At 47.6% G+C, this 23,657-nt stretch overlaps 11 protein-coding genes across 11 annotated transcripts; 3 read left to right on the top strand and 8 right to left on the bottom strand.

The window, feature by feature from the left end:
- Positions 1-360: 360 nt before the first annotated feature.
- Positions 361-1,436, top strand: N7478_008449 (U6 snRNA-associated Sm-like protein LSm1; the record flags this gene model as incomplete). Its single annotated transcript, XM_056924663.1, has 5 exons — positions 361-399; positions 439-871; positions 948-1,016; positions 1,084-1,199; positions 1,263-1,436. The coding sequence occupies 5 exons, from the start codon at positions 361-363 to the stop codon at positions 1,434-1,436; spliced, it is 831 nt and encodes a 276-aa protein (XP_056777389.1).
- Positions 1,437-2,344: 908 nt separating this feature from the next.
- Positions 2,345-6,612, top strand: N7478_008450 (mRNA-binding protein RRP12; the record flags this gene model as incomplete). The annotated part of the gene is made up of 3 exons (XM_056924664.1): positions 2,345-2,407; positions 2,471-4,381; positions 4,474-6,612. 3 exons carry the CDS (start codon positions 2,345-2,347, stop codon positions 6,610-6,612), a joined length of 4,113 nt encoding a protein of 1,370 aa, XP_056777390.1.
- Positions 6,613-6,969: 357 nt separating this feature from the next.
- Positions 6,970-7,587, bottom strand: N7478_008451 (acyl carrier protein; the record flags this gene model as incomplete). Its single annotated transcript, XM_056924665.1, has 1 exon — positions 6,970-7,587. The coding sequence occupies one exon, from the start codon at positions 7,585-7,587 to the stop codon at positions 6,970-6,972; it is 618 nt and encodes a 205-aa protein (XP_056777391.1).
- A 226-nt stretch (positions 7,588-7,813) lies between these two features.
- N7478_008452 (reducing type I polyketide synthase) lies at positions 7,814-8,437 on the bottom strand (the record flags this gene model as incomplete). The annotated part of the gene is made up of 2 exons (XM_056924666.1): positions 7,814-7,969; positions 8,042-8,437. 2 exons carry the CDS (start codon positions 8,435-8,437, stop codon positions 7,814-7,816), a joined length of 552 nt encoding a protein of 183 aa, XP_056777392.1.
- Positions 8,438-8,877: 440 nt separating this feature from the next.
- On the bottom strand, positions 8,878-9,300 carry N7478_008453 (reducing type I polyketide synthase; the record flags this gene model as incomplete). The annotated part of the gene is made up of 1 exon (XM_056924667.1): positions 8,878-9,300. One exon carries the CDS (start codon positions 9,298-9,300, stop codon positions 8,878-8,880), a length of 423 nt encoding a protein of 140 aa, XP_056777393.1.
- A 295-nt stretch (positions 9,301-9,595) lies between these two features.
- N7478_008454 (class I SAM-dependent methyltransferase) lies at positions 9,596-10,231 on the bottom strand (the record flags this gene model as incomplete). Its single annotated transcript, XM_056924668.1, has 1 exon — positions 9,596-10,231. The coding sequence occupies one exon, from the start codon at positions 10,229-10,231 to the stop codon at positions 9,596-9,598; it is 636 nt and encodes a 211-aa protein (XP_056777394.1).
- A 97-nt stretch (positions 10,232-10,328) lies between these two features.
- On the bottom strand, positions 10,329-10,846 carry N7478_008455 (polyketide synthase; the record flags this gene model as incomplete). The annotated part of the gene is made up of 2 exons (XM_056924669.1): positions 10,329-10,484; positions 10,580-10,846. The coding sequence occupies 2 exons, from the start codon at positions 10,844-10,846 to the stop codon at positions 10,329-10,331; spliced, it is 423 nt and encodes a 140-aa protein (XP_056777395.1).
- Positions 10,847-11,291: 445 nt separating this feature from the next.
- On the bottom strand, positions 11,292-15,963 carry N7478_008456 (uncharacterized protein; the record flags this gene model as incomplete). The annotated part of the gene is made up of 3 exons (XM_056924670.1): positions 11,292-12,074; positions 12,301-13,313; positions 13,377-15,963. The coding sequence occupies 3 exons, from the start codon at positions 15,961-15,963 to the stop codon at positions 11,292-11,294; spliced, it is 4,383 nt and encodes a 1,460-aa protein (XP_056777396.1).
- Positions 15,964-17,238: 1,275 nt separating this feature from the next.
- N7478_008457 (uncharacterized protein) lies at positions 17,239-18,229 on the bottom strand (the record flags this gene model as incomplete). Its single annotated transcript, XM_056924671.1, has 2 exons — positions 17,239-17,748; positions 17,813-18,229. The coding sequence occupies 2 exons, from the start codon at positions 18,227-18,229 to the stop codon at positions 17,239-17,241; spliced, it is 927 nt and encodes a 308-aa protein (XP_056777397.1).
- Positions 18,230-18,324: 95 nt separating this feature from the next.
- Positions 18,325-18,561, bottom strand: N7478_008458 (uncharacterized protein; the record flags this gene model as incomplete). The annotated part of the gene is made up of 1 exon (XM_056924672.1): positions 18,325-18,561. One exon carries the CDS (start codon positions 18,559-18,561, stop codon positions 18,325-18,327), a length of 237 nt encoding a protein of 78 aa, XP_056777398.1.
- A 195-nt stretch (positions 18,562-18,756) lies between these two features.
- N7478_008459 (uncharacterized protein) lies at positions 18,757-18,951 on the top strand (the record flags this gene model as incomplete). The annotated part of the gene is made up of 1 exon (XM_056924673.1): positions 18,757-18,951. The coding sequence occupies one exon, from the start codon at positions 18,757-18,759 to the stop codon at positions 18,949-18,951; it is 195 nt and encodes a 64-aa protein (XP_056777399.1).
- Between the last annotated feature and the right edge of the window lie 4,706 nt (positions 18,952-23,657).

The following is a 23,657-nucleotide window of genomic DNA, read 5'->3' on the forward strand; positions in this document are numbered from 1 at the left end:
TTCCCATGGTTGCTGTGTACTTGTTTCTTGTGATGACTGTTTATGCAGTTTCAGAATGATATATGTGCAGTATGCAAGTAGTGCTTGATAGAATGAATTGACCAGTTGTCGCTTTCAATTGATATTAGTAGCGCTTCGTGTCCCATATGGTCTTCCGATTCAAGACGAGCAGCATAGCCCGGGAATATGGTCAGTCTTGCTTGAAACAAGGGATTTGCCAGTTCCTTCATGACATGTAGGCACTTGAGAGCACAATAATGATATCGGACGAAGAGATTTCGAATACCCAAATTCAAAGCCCAGAAAGTGCACAGTAAGGCATGGAACCCAAGGACAAACCGAGCATGAAATGACACAGAAATGACAGAAAGGAAAGAGCAGCAGATCAGCAAAAAGAAGGTGAGCGGGATCTTATAGATCACATACAGCAATACGCAGAGCAAACAAGGCAAACATGCCGTTGTCCGCATCGACGACCTAGAGAACTTCAGTGTGGCTACGACCTGGATTCCATTCTGGCTTCTACAGATAAACTATTACTCTCTACCAGAATGCGAACATCCTTTTCAATCGCTCAAATCTAAGAACATAAACCCGAATCCTTCATTCAGCCCCAAATTTCACCCGGGCGCTCTCCCCACCCGACCTTCTCTCACCCCACCATCCCATCCAACCACTGAAATGGAGCGATTATCTCTAAACGACAACCCTGGCAATGCCCAGCAGCAGCGCAACCCTCAACAGCAACAGCAATTCCAACAACAACAACAGAATGCCCTAGGACCCGCAGGCCCTCAGCCCACCCCTGGGCCTCCGCAACTTCCTCCGCAGATGTTCACCACCGCCGCACAGCTGCTGGACCTGACAGATAGTACGTTGCAACCGGCGGAAAGAGCTCGAAAGAAGCGAAATGTGCGATGACTGACTTGAGAAATTATGCGAAATAGAGAAATTAGTTCTTGTTCTGCGCGATGGCAGGAAATTGATCGGTGTGTTGAGAAGCTGGGATCAATTCGGTATGAATACCATGACTACCTCGTGCAAAACCGTGTCTTACAATTTGCCTGCTTTGGCGTTCTACAGCAAACCTCGTTCTCCAAGATACCATCGAAAGAATCTATGCCGGAAAGCTCTACGCCGATGTTCCCCGCGGAATCTTCATCGTGCGTGGTGAGAACGTGCTGTTACTGGGCGAAGTGGTATGTGCTGCTCAGATGGTGCATTCAAATTAGTGGCACTGCTAAAAATTATTTACCTTTTAGGATCTTGACCGTGAAGACGACATTCCCTCGACCGTAACAAAGGCCTCATTCGAAGAAGTATACGCGCTTAAGAAGAAGGAAGATGACCAGCGCAAGAACAGCGATAAGAAACGAAACACTGAACTGCAAGCTATGGGATTCGAGCCAGAGCACAGCGGCGAAATTTTGTTCTAAGTGTCATTTTTCTCTATTCCTTTGCTGCGACTCCTCGATTGGCCGAGACATTCTCCAAAGTCCTTTGGGCTATTGCTGGCTATCATCCCGGGGTAACACCCACCGAAAGGGCTGGGCTTCAGTGGTCTCCTCTTTTGGGGGCGTGTACAAATATAATTGGTGAGACGGTGGGGATTTTATCGTAACAGATAATTTCCCCGACGCATCGAGTCTGGTCCTTTTTTTATTACCCTGGGACAGCACGAAGCCGTTGATGTGGCTTCATCGAGGACGAGTCCCGAAATATGCTGGGGAATTGCCTTACTATCTTGATACCCTCATGCGAAGCAAATATCCCATCTTTGACTTTATAGATGTCAAAATCGAGACATGGGGGATAATTGATGATCATGATGGAGAGGACGACCAAAATTCCCTGTTCAAATCGGGATCGATTAGATAGTTAGACATCTGATGAATTAACGGTTCCTAAAATAAAAAACATTCAAGTAGTTTTAAAGAAAAATCAATAGGCTATCTCATATGAACTACAGTAGTGATATGTCTTATCCTGGTAGAGTGCATAGTAGCGGGTGGCGGAAGTTGCCTCCAAAGAACTGGTGCCAACATGAGGACTATTCAAAAGCCATCAAATCTTCCCAAAGTAAATTTTATGTTCGACAAAATAAACAAACGTATAGCTATTAGAGAGAAACCTATTATAAAAACCCTTATCGCAATACAAATGTATGTACTAGCATAAGATCAAAGGGTCGTCTTGTCCTGGTGGGTTCATAGATGCTTATCGATACCCGCGCCAAGACTTGCCGTACCTTTTTTTTTTCCAACGATTTTTCTCCATCACCGCTAGAACAGTCTCCCCCGCATAGCTTTTCTCGAATCGACTCGTCTCGTCGTCCACAGTCACAATGGCGACTCTGGCGGAGAAGCTCGAGAAGATCAAGTCTCCCAAGCTGCAGAATCAGCACCATGTAAGTAGCCCTTCGGGTTCCGCCGCCTCAAATCGAACCAAAAAAAACTGATGCATCATGCAGACCGCTGTGGTACTCTCTGCAGTTGAAGATACTCTTCGTGACCAAAAGGCAGATTTTTCCTCTACTGCTTACTTTGCCGCTCTTCTTGCTCTGCTATCACAGTCTCTTTCAGCCGAAGAAGGCATCGTCAACAAGGATTTGGCAACATCCGTCGTCTACCTGCTTGATATCACCACCGCCTACGTCCCTGCCCCAATTCTCCGCTCAAAATTCTCACAAATCCTCACCGGCCTCGCGCCCGCACTTTCTCTTCCGGATGTCGAAGCTCCGCTCCTACGACCCTCCATTGGCTGTCTTGAATCGCTCCTGATCGCTCAAGATGCCGCGGCCTGGAACCTCCCACACACCGCAATTGGCCCGCGCCGTGCAACGGCTGGTCTGCTGAGCCTCTCGGTTGACCACCGACCCAAGGTGCGGAAGGGCGCCCAGGAGTCTCTGATCAAGGTCCTTAAGAACCCCCCGCCTAGCCCATCGCTGGACCACCCGGCCGCCGACATGTGCGCTGAGTCTGCTATGAAGACTCTTGGCGACAGCATTACTGCTGCTCACAAGCAAAAGAAGAATCGCCATGATTCACAGAACCGTGAGAGTCACGAGCCTTTGATTATTCACTCTCTCCAGCTCGTTAAGACCATTGCTACGGCCTCCGGTGGCTGGCCCAGCAAGAAGATCGAGGCGCTCTGCGAGTTGCTGATGAATGCTTCGCGCTCCACTAACGAGTACATCACTATGGGCGCATTCGAGGTTTTCGAGGTTATCTTTGAGGGTATGGCGGATGAATTCTCATCTTCGAAGCTGCCTCGTCTTTTAGAGGCGATCTCTGAACTCAAGCCCGCACAGAACGACTCACAGCTCCTCCCGCCTTGGATTGCCGTTCTGTCTCGTGGTTATGATGTATCTGCTCAGATTTCCCCCGAAGACACATTTGAGAAGCTCCCAGAACTGTTCCAGTTGATCGCTGGATTCTTAGCATCGCCTTCGCATAACATCCGTGTGTCGGCGTCTGAGTGTCTGATCTCATTCCTACACAACTGTATTCCCAAGAGTGTAATCATTGAGCCTTCTGTCTACGATGAGAAGACTTTGGAGAAGCTCGCTCGCGCGGCAAATGATTTACTCTCTGTGAAGTACCAAGCTGCTTGGATGGAGGTCTTCAACGTCTGCTCCGCCATGTTCGACTGTTTCAAGTGGCGTTCCAGCCCCTTCCTTGTTGACATTGTTCAAACTGTCGGCGAATTACGCACCAACGAGTCATTCCACGGCAAGAAGGAGGCTGATGCAGTCCTCGGAAGTGCTATCGAGGCCATGGGACCTGCCGCTGTTCTCGAAATCATGCCCTTGAACATCATCCAACAAAGCAATGGCCAACCTGGTCGTGTCTGGATGTTGCCCATTCTCCGTGATAACGTCACTAACACCAACCTGGCACACTTCCGCTCCGAGTTCGTTCCCCTTAGTGAGGCGCTCTACTCTAGGATGGTGGATTTCCAGTCCGCCGAGAAGCACACGGAAGCAAAGATTTTCGAAACACTGGTACAGCAAACTTGGGGAATCCTTCCTGGTTACTGTGAACTGCCACTTGACGTGGTTGAGTCTTTCGACCAGGGCTTCGCTGAGCTGCTTTCCAACGTCCTGTACAAGCAGACTGAGCTGCGTGTTGAGATCTGCCGTGCTCTGCAGAACTTGGTTGAGTCTAACCAGGCTATTCTGTCTGTGGAGGCCGAGGAAGATGACTTGATCTTGCAGCGACGTATCACCAAGGCCGCCGCCGCTAAGAACATTGCGCATTTGACTACTTTCGCCAGTAACTTACTGGCCGTGCTGTTCAACGTCTACAGCCAGACTCTCCCACACCACCGTGGATACATCCTCCAGTGCATCAACGCCTACTTGAGCGTCACTCCTGAAAATGTAAGTTCTGGGTTATGTTGCAAATTCTCATCCCCTCTGTCTACTGTTTCCCCTTTTTATCTCAAGAACGAACGCTTACAAAATCCCAACAGGAGCTCAATGAGACATTTACTCGTGTCACAAAGATGCTCGAGGACTCTTTGGCTATGGAGCAAAACAACCCCGTCAAGCCGGATCCATCCAACAAGATGCCTCCAACCTCGCATACATTGATTGACCTGGTTATTGCTATGTCTATCTACTTGCCCCGTTCCAGCTTCGCCGGGCTTTTCGCTATGGCGGCCGCTATCCTGAACGGATCTTCTCCCAACCCAGACCAGCAGCTCATCAAGAAGGCTTACAAGCTGATCCCGCGACTTGCCTCGACTGAGACTGGTATTGATGCCCTGAAGGAGCGTAGTGGCGAGCTGCAAGCATTGTTGCTTGCAACAATTGACAAGACTCCGGCCTCTGGACGCCGAGACCGTATGCTTGCTATTCACGAGTTGATCACACATCTCCCCACCTCTGATCTGCACTTCATCCCAGCTATTCTGTCTGAAGTTGTCTTAGGATGCAAGGAGAGCAACGAGAAGGCTCGTACGGCAGCCTTTGACCTGCTAATCCATCTTTCTCGCCGCACAAGTGACGACGAGCGCAACCCACCCGGCACTGTGATCCGCAACTCCCTTGTCTCACACATGCCAGATGACTCTCCTGACGCCCCGGCTACAATTGAAGAGTTCTTCACCATGGTTTCCGCTGGTCTTGCCGGCTCTTCGCCCCACATGGTGGCTGCCTCTATCACAGCACTTTCCCGCCTCTTTTTCGAGTTCCACACACAGCTTCGCGACGAAATTCTTACAGACCTTGTTCAAACTGTTGAGCTTTTCCTCACCAGCAACAACCGTGAGATCGTCCGATCCGTCCTCGGCTTCGTCAAGGTCGCCGTCGTCGTTCTTCCCGATGAAACCCTGCGCCCTCGCCTGGCAACCCTCGTGCCCAACCTTATGGCTTGGAACAAGGAACACAAGGGCCGTCTCCGCAGCAAGGTGAAGGGTATCATCGACCGACTGGTCCGTCGCTTCGGAGCTCCTCTTATGGAGAATCTTGTTGGTGAAGAAGACCGCAAGCTGGTGGTCAATATTCGCAAGCAGCGTGAACGCAACAAGCGCAAGAAGAAGGAAGGTGCCGCCGAAGGCTCCGACGACGAAGGGGGTGACTCCAAGCCATCAGACCAGCAACCTGGCAACGCTTTTGATAAGGCTGTTTACGGTTCTGACTCTTCTGATGACGAGGGCTCTGATGCTTCTGATGACGGTGCTGACGAAATTGATGTCGACGGAGGCGCCGCTCGCATCAAGGGTCGCGGCAAGAAGTCCCAACAGAACAGCCAGTACATCCGCGAGCAATCGCCTGAAGATAACCCGCTGGATCTCCTGGCACCTGATGCTCTGGCCAACATCTCTACCACAAAGCCTAGTCTGCGCTTCCTGAACACCGGACCTGGTTCTAAGAGAAAGCATGCCGCCAAGTACGATGCTGACGGAAAGCTCCTTCTGGGTGACGATGCCGCCGTCGAGGATGTTGAAATGTCCGGTGCTGACAATGGTGCTGGTGGTGTCAACGCCTACCTTGCTGCTGTGAGTGGACCAGATGCCGTCCGCCGCGGACAAAAGGGCAAGGTAAAGTTTGGACAGGCAAAGAGGGGCGGTGATGCCATGGACCTTGACGATGAGGAAGAGTCCGCTTTGAACGAAGAGATGCGCAATAAGGGCCCCAACACCGGCCGTCGTGGTCTTGGAGCACCTAAGACCCACGGTGCACCTGGCGGGGGACGTATTGAGAAGAGCCGATCCCCTGGTCGGGGCGGTGGCCGTGGCTTTGGTGGCCGTGGAGGTGATCGTGGAGGAGGTGGCCGCGGCTTTGGTGGTCGTGGCGGAGGTGATCGTGGAGGAGGTGGCCGCGGCTTTGGTGGTCGTGGCGGAGGTGATCGTGGAGGAGGTGGCCGCGGCTTTGGTGGTCGTGGCGGAGGTGATCGTGGAGGAGGTGGCCGCGGCTTTGGTGGTCGTGGTGGAGGTGATCGTGGAGGTGGCCGCGGCTTTGGTGGTCGCGGTGGAGGTGATCGTGGCTTTGGCGGCCGCGGTGGTGGTGGTCGCGGATTTGGCGGCCGTGGAGGAGGTGACCGCGGAGGTGGTGGTCGTGGATTTGGTGGACGTGGTGGCGGAGGTGGCCGTGGTGACAGACGCTAAAGGGAGTCCCTTTACCAAGGAATTCTGCTCAAGGTTGAAGTTTTGATATTCTCAATATTGTTACGAAGACATTTCCTCATAATACCCTTCAATTGGCGATTCTAAGTCGGTTCATGGAAGGGGTTTTCTACTTTGTCATGGTTTGCTGGACTCGTTTTTGTTTTGTTTTGTTTTCTTTTTATCCAAGGTTGCGTTGTTCTGTCATGATTCTGTTACGAACAAAAAGTTAGGGCATTGCACATAGAAACTAAATATTCAATATCCTTGATGTTTTATCCAGAAATCCCCGTCCGTTGAAAGCATTCTTTACTTAAATATACATGTACGAGCAACGAATGATCTAACAGTCTAGCTCTATCAAATTTCCTCCCACTCTGTCTGGTGATTCTTACTCTTGAAGATCGCCGCAGTCGCAACAGCTGCGAAGTTACCTGCGTTCATGATTTCAAAGACTACAACATCAGACTTGAATTCCTTCGCAAACCAACTTCGAAGTTCCATCGCCAAAAGCGAGTCTACTCCATACGAATGCAGTGGCCGCGCCACGTCAATATCATCGGGCTGAATGGATAAAGCCCGCGACAACTTATGAGTCAATCCTTCTACCACAAGGTCTGACGCCCCAGCAAAGGATCGTGCAATTTTGAATGCCACTACCCAATTCTTGACAACAGCATTATTAGCCCCATCTTCAGCCGTGGTACCCTCATCATTTCCCATCGCGTGCATGTATCGGAAGATTGACCGTTCAAGTAAAGCAGACACATCAGCACCCTTAGCAACTAAACCGGCGGGAGTTTCAAGGCCAACCATAATCCGGCACGTGCGAGGGTCCCTACTTTCTTTGATGCCTGGGTTACAATAGTAGTCCAGCAATGCCAGATACTCGACTGAATTGATGGGCAACATCAGCCCGGCAGTCGCAAATGACTCTGTGAGAACCTCACTCTCAGCAATAATTCCGTCGGATGCCATCCACCTTGGGCAGGAGGGCTCCCATCCACTCTTTGTGGGTCATTTTGTCGAACATTGCATCCCGGAGAACCATTACGCCTTGGATGCAGCCTTTGATAGGGGGCATTGTTGCGGTACATTCTGCAAGGACAGCGGCGAGCAAATCCATGGAGGCCACATCGCATGGTGGTACGAATAGCTGCACACCGAGTCCGCGAAGCTCTTCAATGAGTTCATGTGCTGGTTCTCACTTGGGACCGGATCGGCTGAATAGGAGAAGGTGTCGAGCTCCTCTCTCTACCATCCAACGTGCGGTGCGCCGTGCTATCCCACCGAATCCACCGGCAATGACATACGTGGCTTTGGGATTTAAGGTATAGCTGGGTACGCTGTTAAAGACAGTCTGTTTGCAGTTATTAGCTGTGCAATCTTTCCACGGGGCGGATTTTGAGAATTGTGTAATTGAAATACTTACAAGGACATTCGCCTCCTTCTCCATCTCAATGACCAGTTTTCCTACGCTTTTACCGCTTTGCATCAATCTTAGTGCCCCTTCGATCTCAGAGACAGGGGATTTCTGAACGGTATACGATGCTTGTGCGTGACCCGCGGCGACTAGGTCCAAAGTCGCCATCAGAGATTCCCAGACCAGAGCCAGTCTCACCTTGGTCATTCCGAATACATCGACAGCAGTGAAAGACACATTCTTGGCAAAATAGAACATATTTAATCGTGAATGAGCATGAATGTCTCGCTTGCCAATTCCCACAAAGCGGCCAAAGCTAGCCATACATTCCCAAGTGGCTGTCAGACAATCTCCTGCCAGCGAGTTCAAAACGAGATCAACGCCAAGATTGCTTGTCATTCGCATAACTCCTTGGGCAAATGATGTGTCTCGATTATAGAAGATATGATCTTCTTCGATACCGTATCGGTCGGTTAGGAGTTGCTTCTTGTCTATTGAACCGACTGTTGCAAAGACCTCTGCCCCAGCAAGCTGAGCAAGTTGAACAGCTGATTGACCCGTTCAGCCAGCTGCAGCGTGAATCAATACTTTGTCGCCCCTTTGCAGGTGGCCAGCCATCATCAAGGCATAGTGTGCAGTCGTATAAGCGACTGGTAGCGCGGCAGCTTCCGTGAAGGACATATCGCCTGGGATCTTGACGACTGTTCGGGCATCCGCTTGGCCAAATGTCTTAAAGCAATCAAACGCTACTGCGCAAACACGATCACCCGATCGAAGGTCTGTCTGATCAACACTTCCGATACGGGATATGATGCCAGCACATTCACCTCCAATCTCAGCTTGATTTATTCTTCAAGTGCTGTCAACAGGCCCATGAAATTCACGCCAACTGCTTTCATCTCAATCTCAACCTGATGGGGCTGCAAAGGCTGGCTTGCTACATCCACCTCGACAAATCGAAGAGAGTCGAGTATGCCAGGAGCTTTGAATTGCAGAGGGAATGGAGGCGGGTTTGCTGCACCAAATGGCTGAACGCTAGTGTGAATGTGTTCATTCATGTGGTCACATTCAATGACACGGTTAACGAGAATAATCCCGTCCGGCTCCCGATGTTCCAACTCCATATCATTTCCCTCGGCATGTAGAACAGTGTGCAGTACCCGTTGGATTATTTCCGCCGTGTGATAGCCTGCTCTTTGGCAATCAAGAGCCAAAGTGACTGCTTGAAGCATCGCATTTTTCCGTTCAGAGCCCACGCAAGAGACCATCGGCAACCTGTTACTCAGGATTTTCCCAGCTATGACCTCCTCATCCAGTCACCCACATTAGCGTTTGGACCGAAAGCAACCTTGTCTTGAGCTTTCAAATGTCTCTTCATCTATTGCACACAGAAGTGGAGAGTCCAGCTCGACAAGGAAAATGTAGACACTGCCTATGGGACTTTCGTCATCTTCCAGATACGTTGATTTGCAAGACACTCCATACTCAGCAGAAACACCACTCTGGAGATACCTGGCCACACTTTCCTGGATAAGGGAGCCTCGCCTCACTATAAGAGAAATATCAGGCAAAGCCGCAGGCTTTCTGTCCAGCTGCTGCGCTGTAGATACGATAATGCTGAGCTCTTGGTTTTTTTTCATCGTCATAATCATTCAGGATGAAGTCTGTCCCACTGAAACCATTACCTTTCAAGACATTAACCCATTTTTCGGGTGTCATTGTAGGTCCCCAGGACCGGTAGTTGTCCTCACTCAACCACCAACCCGGCAAAAGTCCGAAGGCGAAACCACCGCGAACAAAGTCTCCCGTCTGTTCCAGCATAATAAGCTTTCCACCCGGCTTAAGTAGCGTATGTACGTCCTTCAACGCGACATCAAGGTTTTTAGTGGCATGAAATACATTTGCAGCAAGCACAATATCGTAGCTACCAAGCTCAAATCCTTGCTCTGTGGGATTTTGCTCAACGTCAAGCACCAGATATTGCATGCGCGAAGAATATGATTGAAAATCCTCTCGTGCCTTTTTAAAGAATGAAGGCGAGATGTCTGTAAAATCATATCGCGAGCATCGTGTACTTACCATGCTTTGCGTTTCATTCGTATCGGACGAAGAAAGTAGTGGTCTCATGACGTGAGTGGTGGTACCACCTGTTCCAGCACCAATCTCAAGGATTTTGAGAGATGAATTCTTATGAGCCATAATTTCAAGAAGTTTGCAAATACACCCAAGAGTCGATCGTTGATCTCAAGGTAGTATTGTTTGACCAAATCCCCGGAAAACAATACTTGCAAGGGATTCAACTCTCCACGTAAATTGGAAGAAGATAGCGAGCTACCTCGACATAAAAGCGAACTTCACTGCTGAACTGCTCAAAACGATTTGAAAGTCTCTGAAGATATTCCTTGTCGACTATCTTGTCGATCCAGTCTGCTTCTGCGTGGGCTAATTGTCGCTATTGAATCGGTGGACCTGCAGTTTCATCAATTCGATGTAATTTGTTCTGCTAGGATCTATCCTGCCGGGATCGAGTGATGCCAATGTTCTCACGATGTTAGCGTATAGGAAAGGGGCTAGATCTTGGTAGAAATCGGCTTCCGCGAGTGATACCCAACGTTGGTTGACCTTCAACTTGCGAGCAAAGATAGAATCTTTCACAAGGAGTTGTTCAAGAGAGTTGATATGCATTTCATTGCCTGAAATAGTGACACTAGTGGGACTATTAATGCAAGCGACCACAATACCTAGACTATCAAAACCGATACCCAGCCGCTCAATATATGCAATAGCCTGAGTTTCAGAAAGACCCACTGCCATCATAGAACATTTCTTTGTGGATGTTTCCGCTAGCTGGGCAGCAAGTCTGTCTCGCAAAAAGGCAACTATACAAGCCGACCGTAATGAAAGACCTCCCATACAGTATGCGGCAGCAAGTTCACCAGATGAGTGACCAATGACTGCCTTTGGCGTAATGTTGAAAGAAAGCGTTTATGCACCCGTTGCCTGATTTCTATTTCGGAACTTCGATAACTTCCGACGTGGCTTCAGGATGCACATACCTCGATTATACTGCTAGGCAGCCGTGTCAGGGTAGCGTGGAGGCCCGTTAACTTTCAGAGCATTTCATCTTCTTGAGACAGCTTTCTTGGCTCGATATGTTTATTCCCAATAAAATAGACACCAATCTCATATAAATGTACAAAAATGAGTACCTGTAGACACTCCCTGGCTTAGACTAACCCTTCCACCTCCCCATGATTCATCACGCAGAATTCGTGGCCGTCTCATGCACCTTGATCTTCTTCGGGACCCGGAACGTCCAGTAAAGAAATAGTGCACCGAAGATATTAAAGACAATGTAAGTCCACATGAGCCCAAAATTCTTCCATTCGTCATCTGGGCTTGTTGACAGTCCTTCAAGAAATTTATTTGTCTCAGAGGTCGAGCAAAAGGAACATTTAGCCGTAGCAGACGGAGTTTCAACATATCCCCCAGTCATTTGGATGTATTTAGAAAGATAACCGCCACATGTTTGATTCTCTGGAGGATCAAAATGCAGAAACTCTTGCTTCGAGCACACAACCTGGCCGCCTCCAACAGATGCTGAAAGAAGTCCTGAGATCAAATAATGGAAGGGAGAAATGCGATACATGAAGATCCAAAAATGTGGGAAAGCTTTTGGACCAGCTAATACACCGCAAAATGATATCGATAACGAGAAGCAAAGATTTGCAACATTTCCGGCTGTCTGTTCTGTCTCGATAGCTGAAATAGCAAGATGAGAGAAAGTGCTTGAGAACAACAAAAATGTGAGAATGAACAACCATACGATAGTTCCTTTTTCATGCACCGAGTCTGTAAGCTCTGCATTTCTGTAGAGACGAATGGGGTAATACCAGGTTATGTATAGCATAACAGAGCACAATGATGACCAAGGAATCTCTACGATGATATTGGTTAACATAAAAGCTGCCCATGAATAAGTCTTTGCCGGTCTCTCGCGGGCTTCATAAAGTGCTCTTTGCGTCACAAACAATGGCATAATCTGTTGAACAAGAAGATTAAAAGTTGTAATCAGTATAAAAAGACCAAACATCTGGTTCTGAAGTCCCTGTTGCGTGTTCGGTGCATTGAAAAAGGATAATCCAATGAAGAGACCCTATTTTGAGCAAAGGTCAGCCTTAACTATGACCTGCTAAGTCGAATAAAAAAGACCAAAAACTTTGAATAAATATATATATCAAAAAATGCCAAAATAAGAATTCACATACCGTCGCCACAATAAGCCCGATCTTAGAATAAATGTAGCTTGGAGTTCGCCAATACTGCTGGAACATCCGAAATAAGGTCTCGGAAAGTTGTAATGGAAAAGAGGCTGCAAATTCAGCAAAAGAGTGATGATCTTCAGCTAATGGTAAGCTAGATCGATGAGGTAGGATTTTCTCCCATTCCTCAAGTTGGGCTCGCACGGCCGTTAGGTCTGGGGACTGTTTCCAAATAGCAGGCCAGTCAATCTCAGTACGACAACCTGGGGCCGCACCAATAACCTCCAGCATATATTCTGCAGGGTTTGCATTTTCCGAGCACCTGTATCCCCCATTCTTCCCGAAATAATTGAGAAGAGTCGATGCGGAGGGGCCCAATGGACCAAAATATACTGTTTTTCCACCGTTATCGAGAAGCAGTAGTCTATCAAACTGTTGAAGTAATATAGCAGAAGTTTGATGAATAGTACAAAGAATTGCTTGCCCATTGTTCTTGAGTTTTTGTAGTAGCATCAAGATTGACCATGAGGTCTGAGAGTCAAGACCCGATGTGGGCTCATCTAAGAACAAGAGCAATTCAGGCTTAGCAGCAAGCTCAACTCCGATTGTAAGCCTTTTTCTTTGCTCAACATTTAATCCTAGCGATAACATTCCAGTAAGCCTTTTTTCCGGTATTTCATTGTCGCTGTTTAACATACCTTCACCGGGAACTCCGACCACGGCGTCTGCGTACTCTTCCATCTCCAAGAGATGAATGACTTCTTCAACGTATCTCAACTTCTCTGGGCGAGGAACGGACCGCGGCTGACGAAGACTTGCGCTGAAATTCAAGGCTTCCCGGACGGTAGATGTCTCAAGGTGAAGATCTAGTTGCTGCGCATATCCAGTTTTTCGCTGGAAAGAACTATCTATTTGCCGACCGTTGATCAGGATTTTTCCACTGATGACGCCGATTGTTCTTCGGCTAGCCAGCACATCAAGGAGTGTAGTCTTTCCGGCGCCAGATACCCCCATGAGAGCTGAAATTCAAGTCAGTGTGTCTTCGATGCCAGAATAAATCATAATTAATATGTGATACTTACCAGTCAAAGTACCTGGCTCCACCCATCCCTCAACATGGTCCAAGATACGTGTATTCTCATTTTTGATCTTGAGATCATAGCAAACATCTTGCCATTGAATTATTGCCGACTGCCTTGCGATGCGTGATGGAACCTCTCTCTTATACGAATTCCTATATTGACCAAGCGAAACCTTCTCATTGCCATTTTCGAGGTCATTTGCAACAATCTGGCCACGCCTCGGCGCTTTTCCTCGAGGGAAAATGGCAACTTCTCCTCTGGATTTCTTTTCAGAAATAAGATCCGTTGCAGCCACATATGTCAAAGTAAAAAATGCACAGAAGCCAAACATTATACCAATATTCCGCCACTTGTGCGAGTGATGGAAGCTAAATGAACCTTCAATGTAGGCATCGCCCCTTACCCACATTTGGCCAGCAATGGATCCTACCGAAGAACAAACTGGTGTCGCGGGGTTATCATCGTATCCAGGGCCCCGAGGAACAAAATTGGAGCATACATACTCACGGTCATGAAACTCATTGATCATCAATGCCTCAAGTCCATAAGAAATGGGGTCGAGATAGTTGATCCAACGTGCCCAACCATGCATGTAGTCTATAGGAATGACAAATCCTGAGTAGATAACCAAAGCAAGGATAAATATGGTAAACGGTGCAAGCGCCTGGGTGAGAGTCTGGGATACGGATGCAATTGTACGAAACAAACTTGACATGACCATAACCATCATAAAAAAGGTGAGTAGGAAGAAGAAAAATGCCCCGGCATCTTTCTTTAGGCCAGTCATCCAATAGATCACAATATTGAAACAGATAAGATTCACGACCTTGATGGGAAGATCTGTCAACATTGAAGCAAGTGCCTCCGCAGAAGGATGATAGAGAGCATAGCGAGCGTGCTTTTCCACAACTGGGCGCTGTGCATACACTGTCAAAATTTCCAATTGACTGCTAAAAGCATTGATAAGGATAGCGAAAAATAATAGAGCGCCGCGAGAGTAAAATGTAGATGTAGTCATGGGCATCTTGAAAAATATGCTGCTAACGATCGTCACAATAGCAATGTTGCTGAGCACTGAGGCTATTAACAAAGTTGGATCAGAGATCACACAAATGTAGCCTCGTCGGAAACATATTTCAATCTGTTGCCAGTAGGAGAGTGTGTATGGAGACTTTGCTCGTTGGTGTTTAGCTTGCTGAAGTGTTCGGGATTCTTGAAAGGCATCAAAATCGGGACCTCCGATTGGGTGATTATGATTGTATTTCTTGATATCCTCTAGAAGCTTTTGCCGCATGGGGCTTTCCAACCAGATCTTTGCAAAATCTTCCGGGGTTCTTGGGACTTTGTTTTCGAAGCCAGAGCGCACACGGCGCTGAGTAGGACTGGTCATAGATGCCAAGAAATCGGGTGTTGTCTGTCTCTCTGGGCATTCAAATCCCATACCTTCAAAGTAGCTTTTAGCTTCTTCCGAAGGACCAAAGAAAATTTGTCGGCCATGATACAAAATGAGAACCTTGTCGAAGAGATCATATGCAGCTTGGGGTGCTTGGTAAATAGCTACTGCTGCTGCAGTCTGTAAGAGGTCCGCGCCCAGCCGTAAGGTCTTACAGAACTCAATTGCATTGGCACTGTCCAACCCGCGAGTACTATTGTCCCAGCACTGAAGGGGCGAGCCACTTAGAGCAGCTTCAGCAATGCTCACGCGCTTTCTTTCTCCACCGCTGATCCCTCGAACGAATTCATTCCCGACTCTACTGTCTCTTGTGTGTCGGATACCAAAGACAGCCATGATCACGTTCCGAAGGCTCTTTGCATAGGCATCGCGGGGTATATTTCCCGGTATAGCTCTTGGTGCCCTTGCCAACGCTACAAATTCCAGTGTCTGTCCAACCGTCAACATGGGAAGGTGGACATCTTGTTCAGCGGTGTAGATCGACTCCCCCCTGAATCGAGAATGCATATCGCGAAAACTTATTCCCTCGTAGTTAAACTCAGAGCCACCATCAATTATGATACCATGGGTCTCGCCGGCAATTGTTTTGAGTAAAGTGCTACAGCCAGAGCCGGGTGGGCCGAGAGCTACTAGCAACTCCCCGGGATGAACCAAAGCATCGATGTTGTGCAGAATTTGAACGCGTTGGCGCCGATTGCCAATGAGATTCGCCGCAAGATCAAATAATCCAAAAACAAGGTCACCCACAGTGCTCTGGGAGTTCAACACAGTAGCTGAACCAGACACATTCACGTTTTTCAGCGCCACTCCGGCTTTCCGACGCATATGGATTTTGTTATTCTGCGTCAATCCTAGAAAAGCCTTTACCCATTTCTCGGGTCGAAACAAATCAGAAGCAGGATCCAATTCTGGGTTTTCGGATTTGAAGGGATTTGAGGAATCTTCTGACTGAGGGGATTCTTGACTCAATGTTCTCGCTAAGAACTTAATTTCTCTAAGGTCCTGCGTGAGGTCATTCTCTGTGAGGGTAGATGGTTCAAATCCTTTCGATAAATATATGACATCTTCTGGTTCCGGGGTAGGGTTCATCTCATCGAGGTGGTCATCTGGGCTAGGGCCTATCTTTGATGACATGATGGCCCTCTTTGGATTCTTAGGCAAAGATAGTACTGATCAAACGTTGTGAATAGAAAACTGAAGCAGAAGAGCCAATAGAGCAATTGAAATGAAAGGCAGCAAGCGCTTTCTCTTGGTCCACGGTGAATCCATTGCTAGGCAAATACGGAGCTAATATGGTAAGCAGAGTCACATCTGCTCGGAAATGGGCAAGAAATGGGTATGACAAGAGCGACTGGGTTGCCGAAATGCACCACAAAACTCGGAGGTTTCACTTACTAGGTGTTCTCGGATGGCTCTGATACCGAATTCCGGAGTTTCTAAGGAGAGCTCTGAATAATTGAAGGGTGGTCTCGAAAGGATCATTGCTCACATTAAGGTTTTGATTTAATCAGGGTCTACTCAGTAGTTCAGCCGATGTTTCACCTTTGTGAACTACTGATCATCTGTTGAGAATCTAGACGAGTCTTTCCTATGTGTAAGGAAGATATTATGTATAAAATAAATTAGTTACAGCCCTGAAGTCGTATGGAAAAGGACTTATCATCTTCGAAATTATGCTTATCCCATCAACGAGGCTAAATCTCAGGTATCCCTGAGGTGGATCGCCTTCACATGTGCACATCAATTTATGGACAGCATATCAATCATTCCGGGATACCATTGACAAACATAGGCTAGGAATTTGAACTTTATTTTATTCGGCGAAAGAGATGGAACAAGCGAAGTTTATTGAAAAGAAAATCAACTGGGTATCAAATTCGCGCTCATCAACGCATACTACACACATCTCCAGATCTTGCAGTTATGATAGTAAAGTAAGTGCCAGGATAATAGAACTCCACTCCAAACCATACAAGTACACCAAGGCAACTAGTGCAAAGGGTAACTTTGCACTACATCCTCCTTGGAAAGGATATTGAGGTAATTAAATAGAAGAAATTGGGCCAAATGCCCTGCTGCCAACGCCATGAGTCGATTAAGATCGGATCGGATCAGATCGAATCCATAATCTCTCTCCAAACTCCGTGCAGAAAGAATATAGAAGTTGAAAAAGGTGTATGGATGAATATAAGGAATCTCCTGGGGAGAAAGCAAGTATGGGCAAAAGAGAAAATTTGGTTCAGTAAGGGTCGTTTCGCGTATGACTCTTGACGAGTCGTGAATTTTTGCTTCTTTGAAAACCACGTCGAACAAGGTGATTTTTTGTTATAATTGATTTGATGGCTGATTGAACCAGTCATCAACTTCATTGTTGATCTGTTCCTTGTGGGGTTCAGGGTGGGGTTTGGGTTATGACGAATGCCATGATTTGGCCAACCATGTACGCCACCATCTACATACGCCCAGGACAGCGGCACGACCATCATCGTTCCTTTCCGTGCCATCTGGATTACCCATGACCATAGCGAAGACCCAGAATGCGGCTGCTGTCCATGCAAAGAGGACGATGGCAATGCTCAAGAAAGGGGCGATGACTAAGACGAGTATTGACATGCCGACGGAGTATAAGATGCTAGAATCAACGATTGCTGTTGGTTCTTCTGAATACGGATCGGCATGGATCCATTGTGTAGATGAGGAGCGGGTAGCTGCAGGTGGGAGCATGCAAACGAGCCGTTCGTGAATGTGGAGAGCTGGCGAGAGGAGATCGCAAAGCTGTGTTCGGAAGGATGTTTTGCGGAGGTATGGAGATATCGAACAGAGGCGGAGAGGAGAGATCAGAATGGCAAATATGATTGCACAGAAGGTGTATACACAAGCGGCGAAAGAGAAGAAAGGGACAGGGACAGAAAGGCGGAACTATAATAGATATACTGGTTAGCAGGTTGTCTATGCAAACTTGTTGCATTGGGGGCTAACATACGAGCATTAAGAGTGCATCTTGGCCTCCATCGCTAGTTGGGACATCAGAGCTGGCTCGCTTGTTGGTGCGAGAGTGCTCGCCCGACATCAATGATGGTTGATCTGCCCAGCTTCCTCGGGAGCGCTCTTCCTTGTGTGCCAGGCTGTTGGTTACTAGAACAGGCGGAGCACCATCGTCTCCCACACGGGAGGCACGCCGAGATGCTTCTGGAGAATATGCGTGTGGTCCCCGAGGGCCGGAGGTGCGGGGACTCACGTCGTGAGTTGTTCCTTCGGAGGCTCGTAGCGGGCTGGAATGTGAAGGTTCGGGGCGTGCGATAGGTGGACGGGAGGCATGAGGGAGCACGGAGGGAGCTGTGCCGGCAAGGTCCTTTGTTTGGTAGTAGGCAGGACTATATGACATCTCTGACGACGGCATGATTGAGAGTCTGAGGAGCAAGACGAGCAGGCCGAAAGTCGTACAGGCGCACAGCTAAGATGTATAAGGCTCACGGCATGGTCTCCCCAAGGGCATCATAACCACTCATACATGCGAGCAGGCGACCAGTATCCCATCAGGAGGAAGGGCAAGGGCGGAAAGAGAGACTTATAGGGTAGAGGAACAGCGGAGAGACCAGGGAGAGCCATGGCAGCGGAAACTCTGCTGTTTGCAGGCGCGCTTCGCCAAGGTGCCCAGATGCCGAGCCCTTGGCATTTGAGAAAAAAGGGCTGGCGCTGCATCATCATTTGAGCGCCTGTGTGTTTCGCCATTCTTGTTCTTCATATTCTCGCCCCCTCTTTTTTATTACCATTAGCTCATTAGCTTAGCTAACCTACATTAAACCACCTTTCTCATCTCGTAATGATCTTGCTTCTATCACAGTCACCCATCCTAGGAAGGTTGCACATGTGGCCAGACTTCTGTGCACCGATACCGCGATCATGTAATTTTACCAAGTTGCCAAGATGCCAAGACAGACTTCGGATGACCAGCTCATATGTCAGCCTTTGATTGGCTTAGAGTCCATTGTGGTCCGCAGCTACGGCGTCTTGGCGGCTGATAGTATTACTGGTATTACCAATATTACCAATATTACCAATATTACCAACAATCCCCCAAAGCCGGTCTATATGCTGAAACGCTCTTTACAAGGGCCATAAGCATAAACACCTCAGTTCCATGACGATGCACACTACCCACCACATAGGAAGCGGAGCTTGGGAATCGATCTGAATACTCCTTTTTAGGAATCTCCTACCCATGCCAATCACTTCATCTACATGAACTTCCCCGTATCTCTAGATTCAAATCCTCCTCGGCGGTTGCCCCCTTTCCACACCGAAACCACCTCGGACCCATGCCCAGCATGCCCAGACGCCGAGAAATTGGCAAAGCCCTGATTGTCAAGCAAATCTAATCCTCATTTTCTGGGCGTATTGGAATTTTTCTGCGGCGCAAATATTCACTTTCAAGTTCTCAATATCCATTAGGTAAATGGACCCCATAGCAGTAACCTGCGGGGAGATCCTTCCTAGCCCTGCAGCATACATCGCTCCTCCTTCCCTTACAATAATCAGACAGGGCTGCAGAGACTAGACTGCCGCAGACAGGAACTGTACTATGTATGCACTGACAAAGGATTCCCTCTAAGGTTAGTTGCTCCGGACCCCGATCTCCATACATATGGAGCACATATATGAGGTAAACAACCCCAACCAACACCCATACGTAGTAAAAGATGGCAGAACGTATTGCCCGCTCAGACAATGTAACCATTATGCATTTCAAATCCTGTGGATTCCCGAGTTGATCAGGGTCACAATCTTGTCTTGGCTACTTCGTTGTCTCGTCTGCCTGTCACCGCCAACCCGACAATCCAAGCCCCTCAAATCTCTTTCCTCGGTCGCATCATCGTCCAAGACCTTGGTATTGATCTTGGAAATTCTCGGCATCCGTACACAAGAAAAGAAAAAGCTAAAAGAATGGAGGCTAAGAAAGAAAAATTACCGGGCTTTCAAGGGATGGGGAATGAATAGGCGTCTTGCTTTGCTTTTTTATCAAACGCCATTGACTCGTAGGATGTGTTTGTACTCCGTACAGCCTGAGTACTTTCATAGTGCAACTTAGCTCTGACACCTCGGGAATAAGATGATCAACCCCGCAACCAAGCCAATTTTCTCGGCTAAGACGGCAGTGATTGCGTGTATTCGGGCTTGGTATCCCTTTCGGCGCTTTTGTGCGGGTTTATCATGTGGTGGACGTCGGACGGGATTGCAACTGGTTGTCCGCTGTCGATCCATTGCAGTAAGCACACAACAAGAAGAGGGTGGTAACCCTAGAAGTGTGGATCGGTCACATTTATCTTGCATTTCCCCCGCCTATGTTGCAGATCACTTGGAGAACTTTCAAAGTTTGTTGCCCTGGTGGAGGCATATATCCCCTCGTGGGAATCCCGACCGCCATCTTGGTTGTGAGTGTCGGCAGCAACGCGGAACACGGAGACCAATAAGATGATTACATTCCAAGATTGGGGATCGTATTGATTAGATCAGTATGTACTATGATACATCCCTAAATGAGAGGCTGGTTTTCAGCTACACCTTCCTCCGCCATCTACGAATTCTTAGATATGAGTGGATTATGATACGAAGTGCATCACCATATAGAAGTACTCAGCAACAACGCCCCTGAGTGATAAGTGTTTACATTTAGTTCCAGGGTATATCCATGCGCAAGCCTTGAAAGCGATCATATCCCCATAGACAAGCTAACCTTGCATATGAATTACTCTATCTACCATACATCTGCAGTGGACCCCGTCTACATAAGATAAGATCAGCGTATGCCGCACCAAGTATCCATATGTACTCCGTACATTGTATACCTACACATTACATACAAAATGAAAATCAGTGGATCAAAACAAAGTTCAAATGTATTCATTCAAAATATGATCTGGAGAAATCAAGCCCATCACGCTGCATGCAGCAAGGGATCTTCTGTAGGGCTCCGAAGCATGCACTACAGTACCGAGATCATGGCCCCCTGCTTACTGTCAGACAGGCAGAGCCGTGTAGTACGGAGTACGGAGTAAGAACGGTCCCAATAGATAATTGGGGCGAAGCCCTGGGCCCGGATATCGGGGTCCGGGTGAATTAAGGGATGCAGGCTTCCAGGCTAACTGTTGGATCCTAGTTGGCCAAAAAAGCAAATAACTTATGCTTTAAGTCTCGGGAAGTTGCAGGGGGGGATTTGGGGGCTAAATTATGATATTGGGGTTTTGTTTGGGGGGATATGATAAACATGTGTTCGATTAATGAGCTATGAAGAGTCGGGGCTGTTGTCACTTGCCTTGGAGACTGAATGTCTGACTCGGAATTCATTGTATTTCAATGTTCAAGGTTCGTGCCCCAAGTATGAGACTCGGATGACGAGATATGTATACATTGCTATGTACCTGCAGAGGCCTACTGGAGATAAAAAAGTAGATTCTCTGTACTAGACTTCAAAACTTGGAATCATCCAAAGGCTACAAAGAGCTTTACTCTATAGTAATCAGAGCTTATCGAGATTATCTACGTAGATTTTATACAACACTTCACCGGGGTATCAAGACCTGTCAGTCAATGACATGGTAAGATTTGTTACTAGTAGTAGCCGACTGATCTCAGCCGCTCAGAACAGGGACACATGTATGTACGTATACAGAATTAACCTTCGCAGCCACCCTCTTAAAAGAGATACGTCAACATTTCTGGCAGTCCATTAGTTTTAGTTCTAATAATTCCCCATTTTCTAGTGAACTCAAAGGCGCCCAGCGCCTGCGTAAATTAAGCGCACGCATCCAAGCTAAGCCAACTGGGCAATGACGCTTCTAGTGCATTCATAAGAACACAAAATAGATTGTCGGCTAGAAGTGGGGAAACAGAAGCTTGAAAACGGCCCCGGGGGTATGGATTTCATGTCACTGGCCGAGCAAAGTAAATACTAAATAGATTGCTCATCCTTCCATCTCATGGCCCCATTTTACGCTGTTGCCTCCAAGGGCCCATCAAAGCGACGCACATCTTATCTCTATGGCCCCTAGATGCTATATATAGTACGTTTACTGTAACTAGCCTTCTTGTGCAGGATATTCTGCTCAATCGCTCTTTTTCGATCCCTTTTTATCTTCACGGTGAAGGGAGGGGCCGCAGCGATCTCTTTTGTATTGACACCTTGGAGCCTCAGATCTACCCGTGGACTACGACCACGACCATGTACTGTAGACTTTTATTTCTTTGACTCTTCGCATAGATTCCCCAAAGTTAACTTGCAAATAAATACCTTTACCTCAGCATCCATTTCTTAGTTCCAACTACGTATGCATATGCATATGCACATGTAATGATCAATCTCAGACTGATTCCGTACTTCTGTACTAGATCACCCTTATATCAGCTCTACCTAATTGAATATGTATCTCTCGCGCTCGGGTGTCAAAACGAGCCTGAACACTCTGAGCCTAACTAAGATCGGTCACTCACTGGCACTCACTACTACTCAGCCGACCCCAGTAAGCGGACAGACCCCTCGTTTGTGGCTGCAGAAAATACTGCAGCCACCAGGAATCAAGATACGACCAGATCGATTGACAATCCAGCTAGCCCGCTTTCTTCCTCTTCTTTATGCATCACTTCTGCTGCAGATAGCAACACACATCATGTATTTATCAAAACCAGACACGCGCCAAGAAATGCTTCGTAATGAACACAAGTACAAGTACCCCGGCACTGGGAGAGCCATCACAGCCTAATTGTCTTAGCGTTCGATAGCGCGCAAGGCTTAGATTCATTTTATTTTGCTTTTTTTTTTTTTTTTTTTTTTTTCCCCCTTCACTCTCTTCCTTTTCCTTTTGCTAATTTTAATTTGAATAAGCGTGCTAATGCACTATGCTTGTTTGGGTGGCATTTTCGAGTCGAATCGAGTCAAGTTCATGTTTAATGGCGGTCGGTACCTGTGCCGGTCGCAATAAGGATTTCCAATTGCTGCTTAAGTACCTTGTCCTGGGATCAATATCTCTACCGACTTAAATTTGAATTGTAATCATCCTCATAATTTTGCATCTCGAGGTAGTAAGGAGGCATCTTTTTAGAGATATGTCTTTGCTTGGTTCCTCATTAAGCCCTGATGGTTGTACATTTAGCTGTAGGACTGGGCTGATCTGGAATCGGCTTTCGCTCCAACTACTTCTAAGCAACGAACAATACTTTATACGTGATAGATGAATTATATTGAATATAAAGAGTAATAAGATTTATCGGGTCGTGGGTCCGATCACAATAAATCAGCCACGACCTTATAACTCTGAAGTGACTAGCAATCGGATAGATTCGCTATGACCTCGGAAGCTCATGAACAGCCAAGTAAGCAGGCCTAAGGCTCTCGAGGTCTATATGCCCTACCGCGATCTAGGTAGCGCGTTGCACCGTCCCACCAACCGTGTCATGCAAGACAAAAGCCTCCAAAATCTAGGATTTCCCCTAGCAAGAGAGGGGTGGAGTGGAGAAGAAAGAGAGACAGCATAACCTACTTAACATATGTATCCAGACGGAATGCTGGAGTACAAAGAACTCATCATCCGCTTACTGGACTGTACACAAGTCCCAAATTCCAGGAACCCCAGCGACCACAACTTGAACCACGACAGCCCAACAAGACTGATGGTCAGGCTAGGTAAAGTCATTCCCGCCATTCCAGCCCCAGAAGGCAAAAGCCTAACGCTAAGCAACAACAGGCTAGACTAGGCAAACTACCCAAGCACTAAAACTATACGGCGATAGCTCCTTAAGTAATCCTTCTGCTCCCGGCTCCGAGAAGTCTCCAC

The sequence above is a fragment of the Penicillium angulare genome (genome assembly GCF_028827245.1).
Source record: "Penicillium angulare strain IBT 27051 chromosome Unknown utg000005l_segment0_segment0, whole genome shotgun sequence".
NCBI lineage: Eukaryota > Fungi > Ascomycota > Eurotiomycetes > Eurotiales > Aspergillaceae > Penicillium > Penicillium angulare.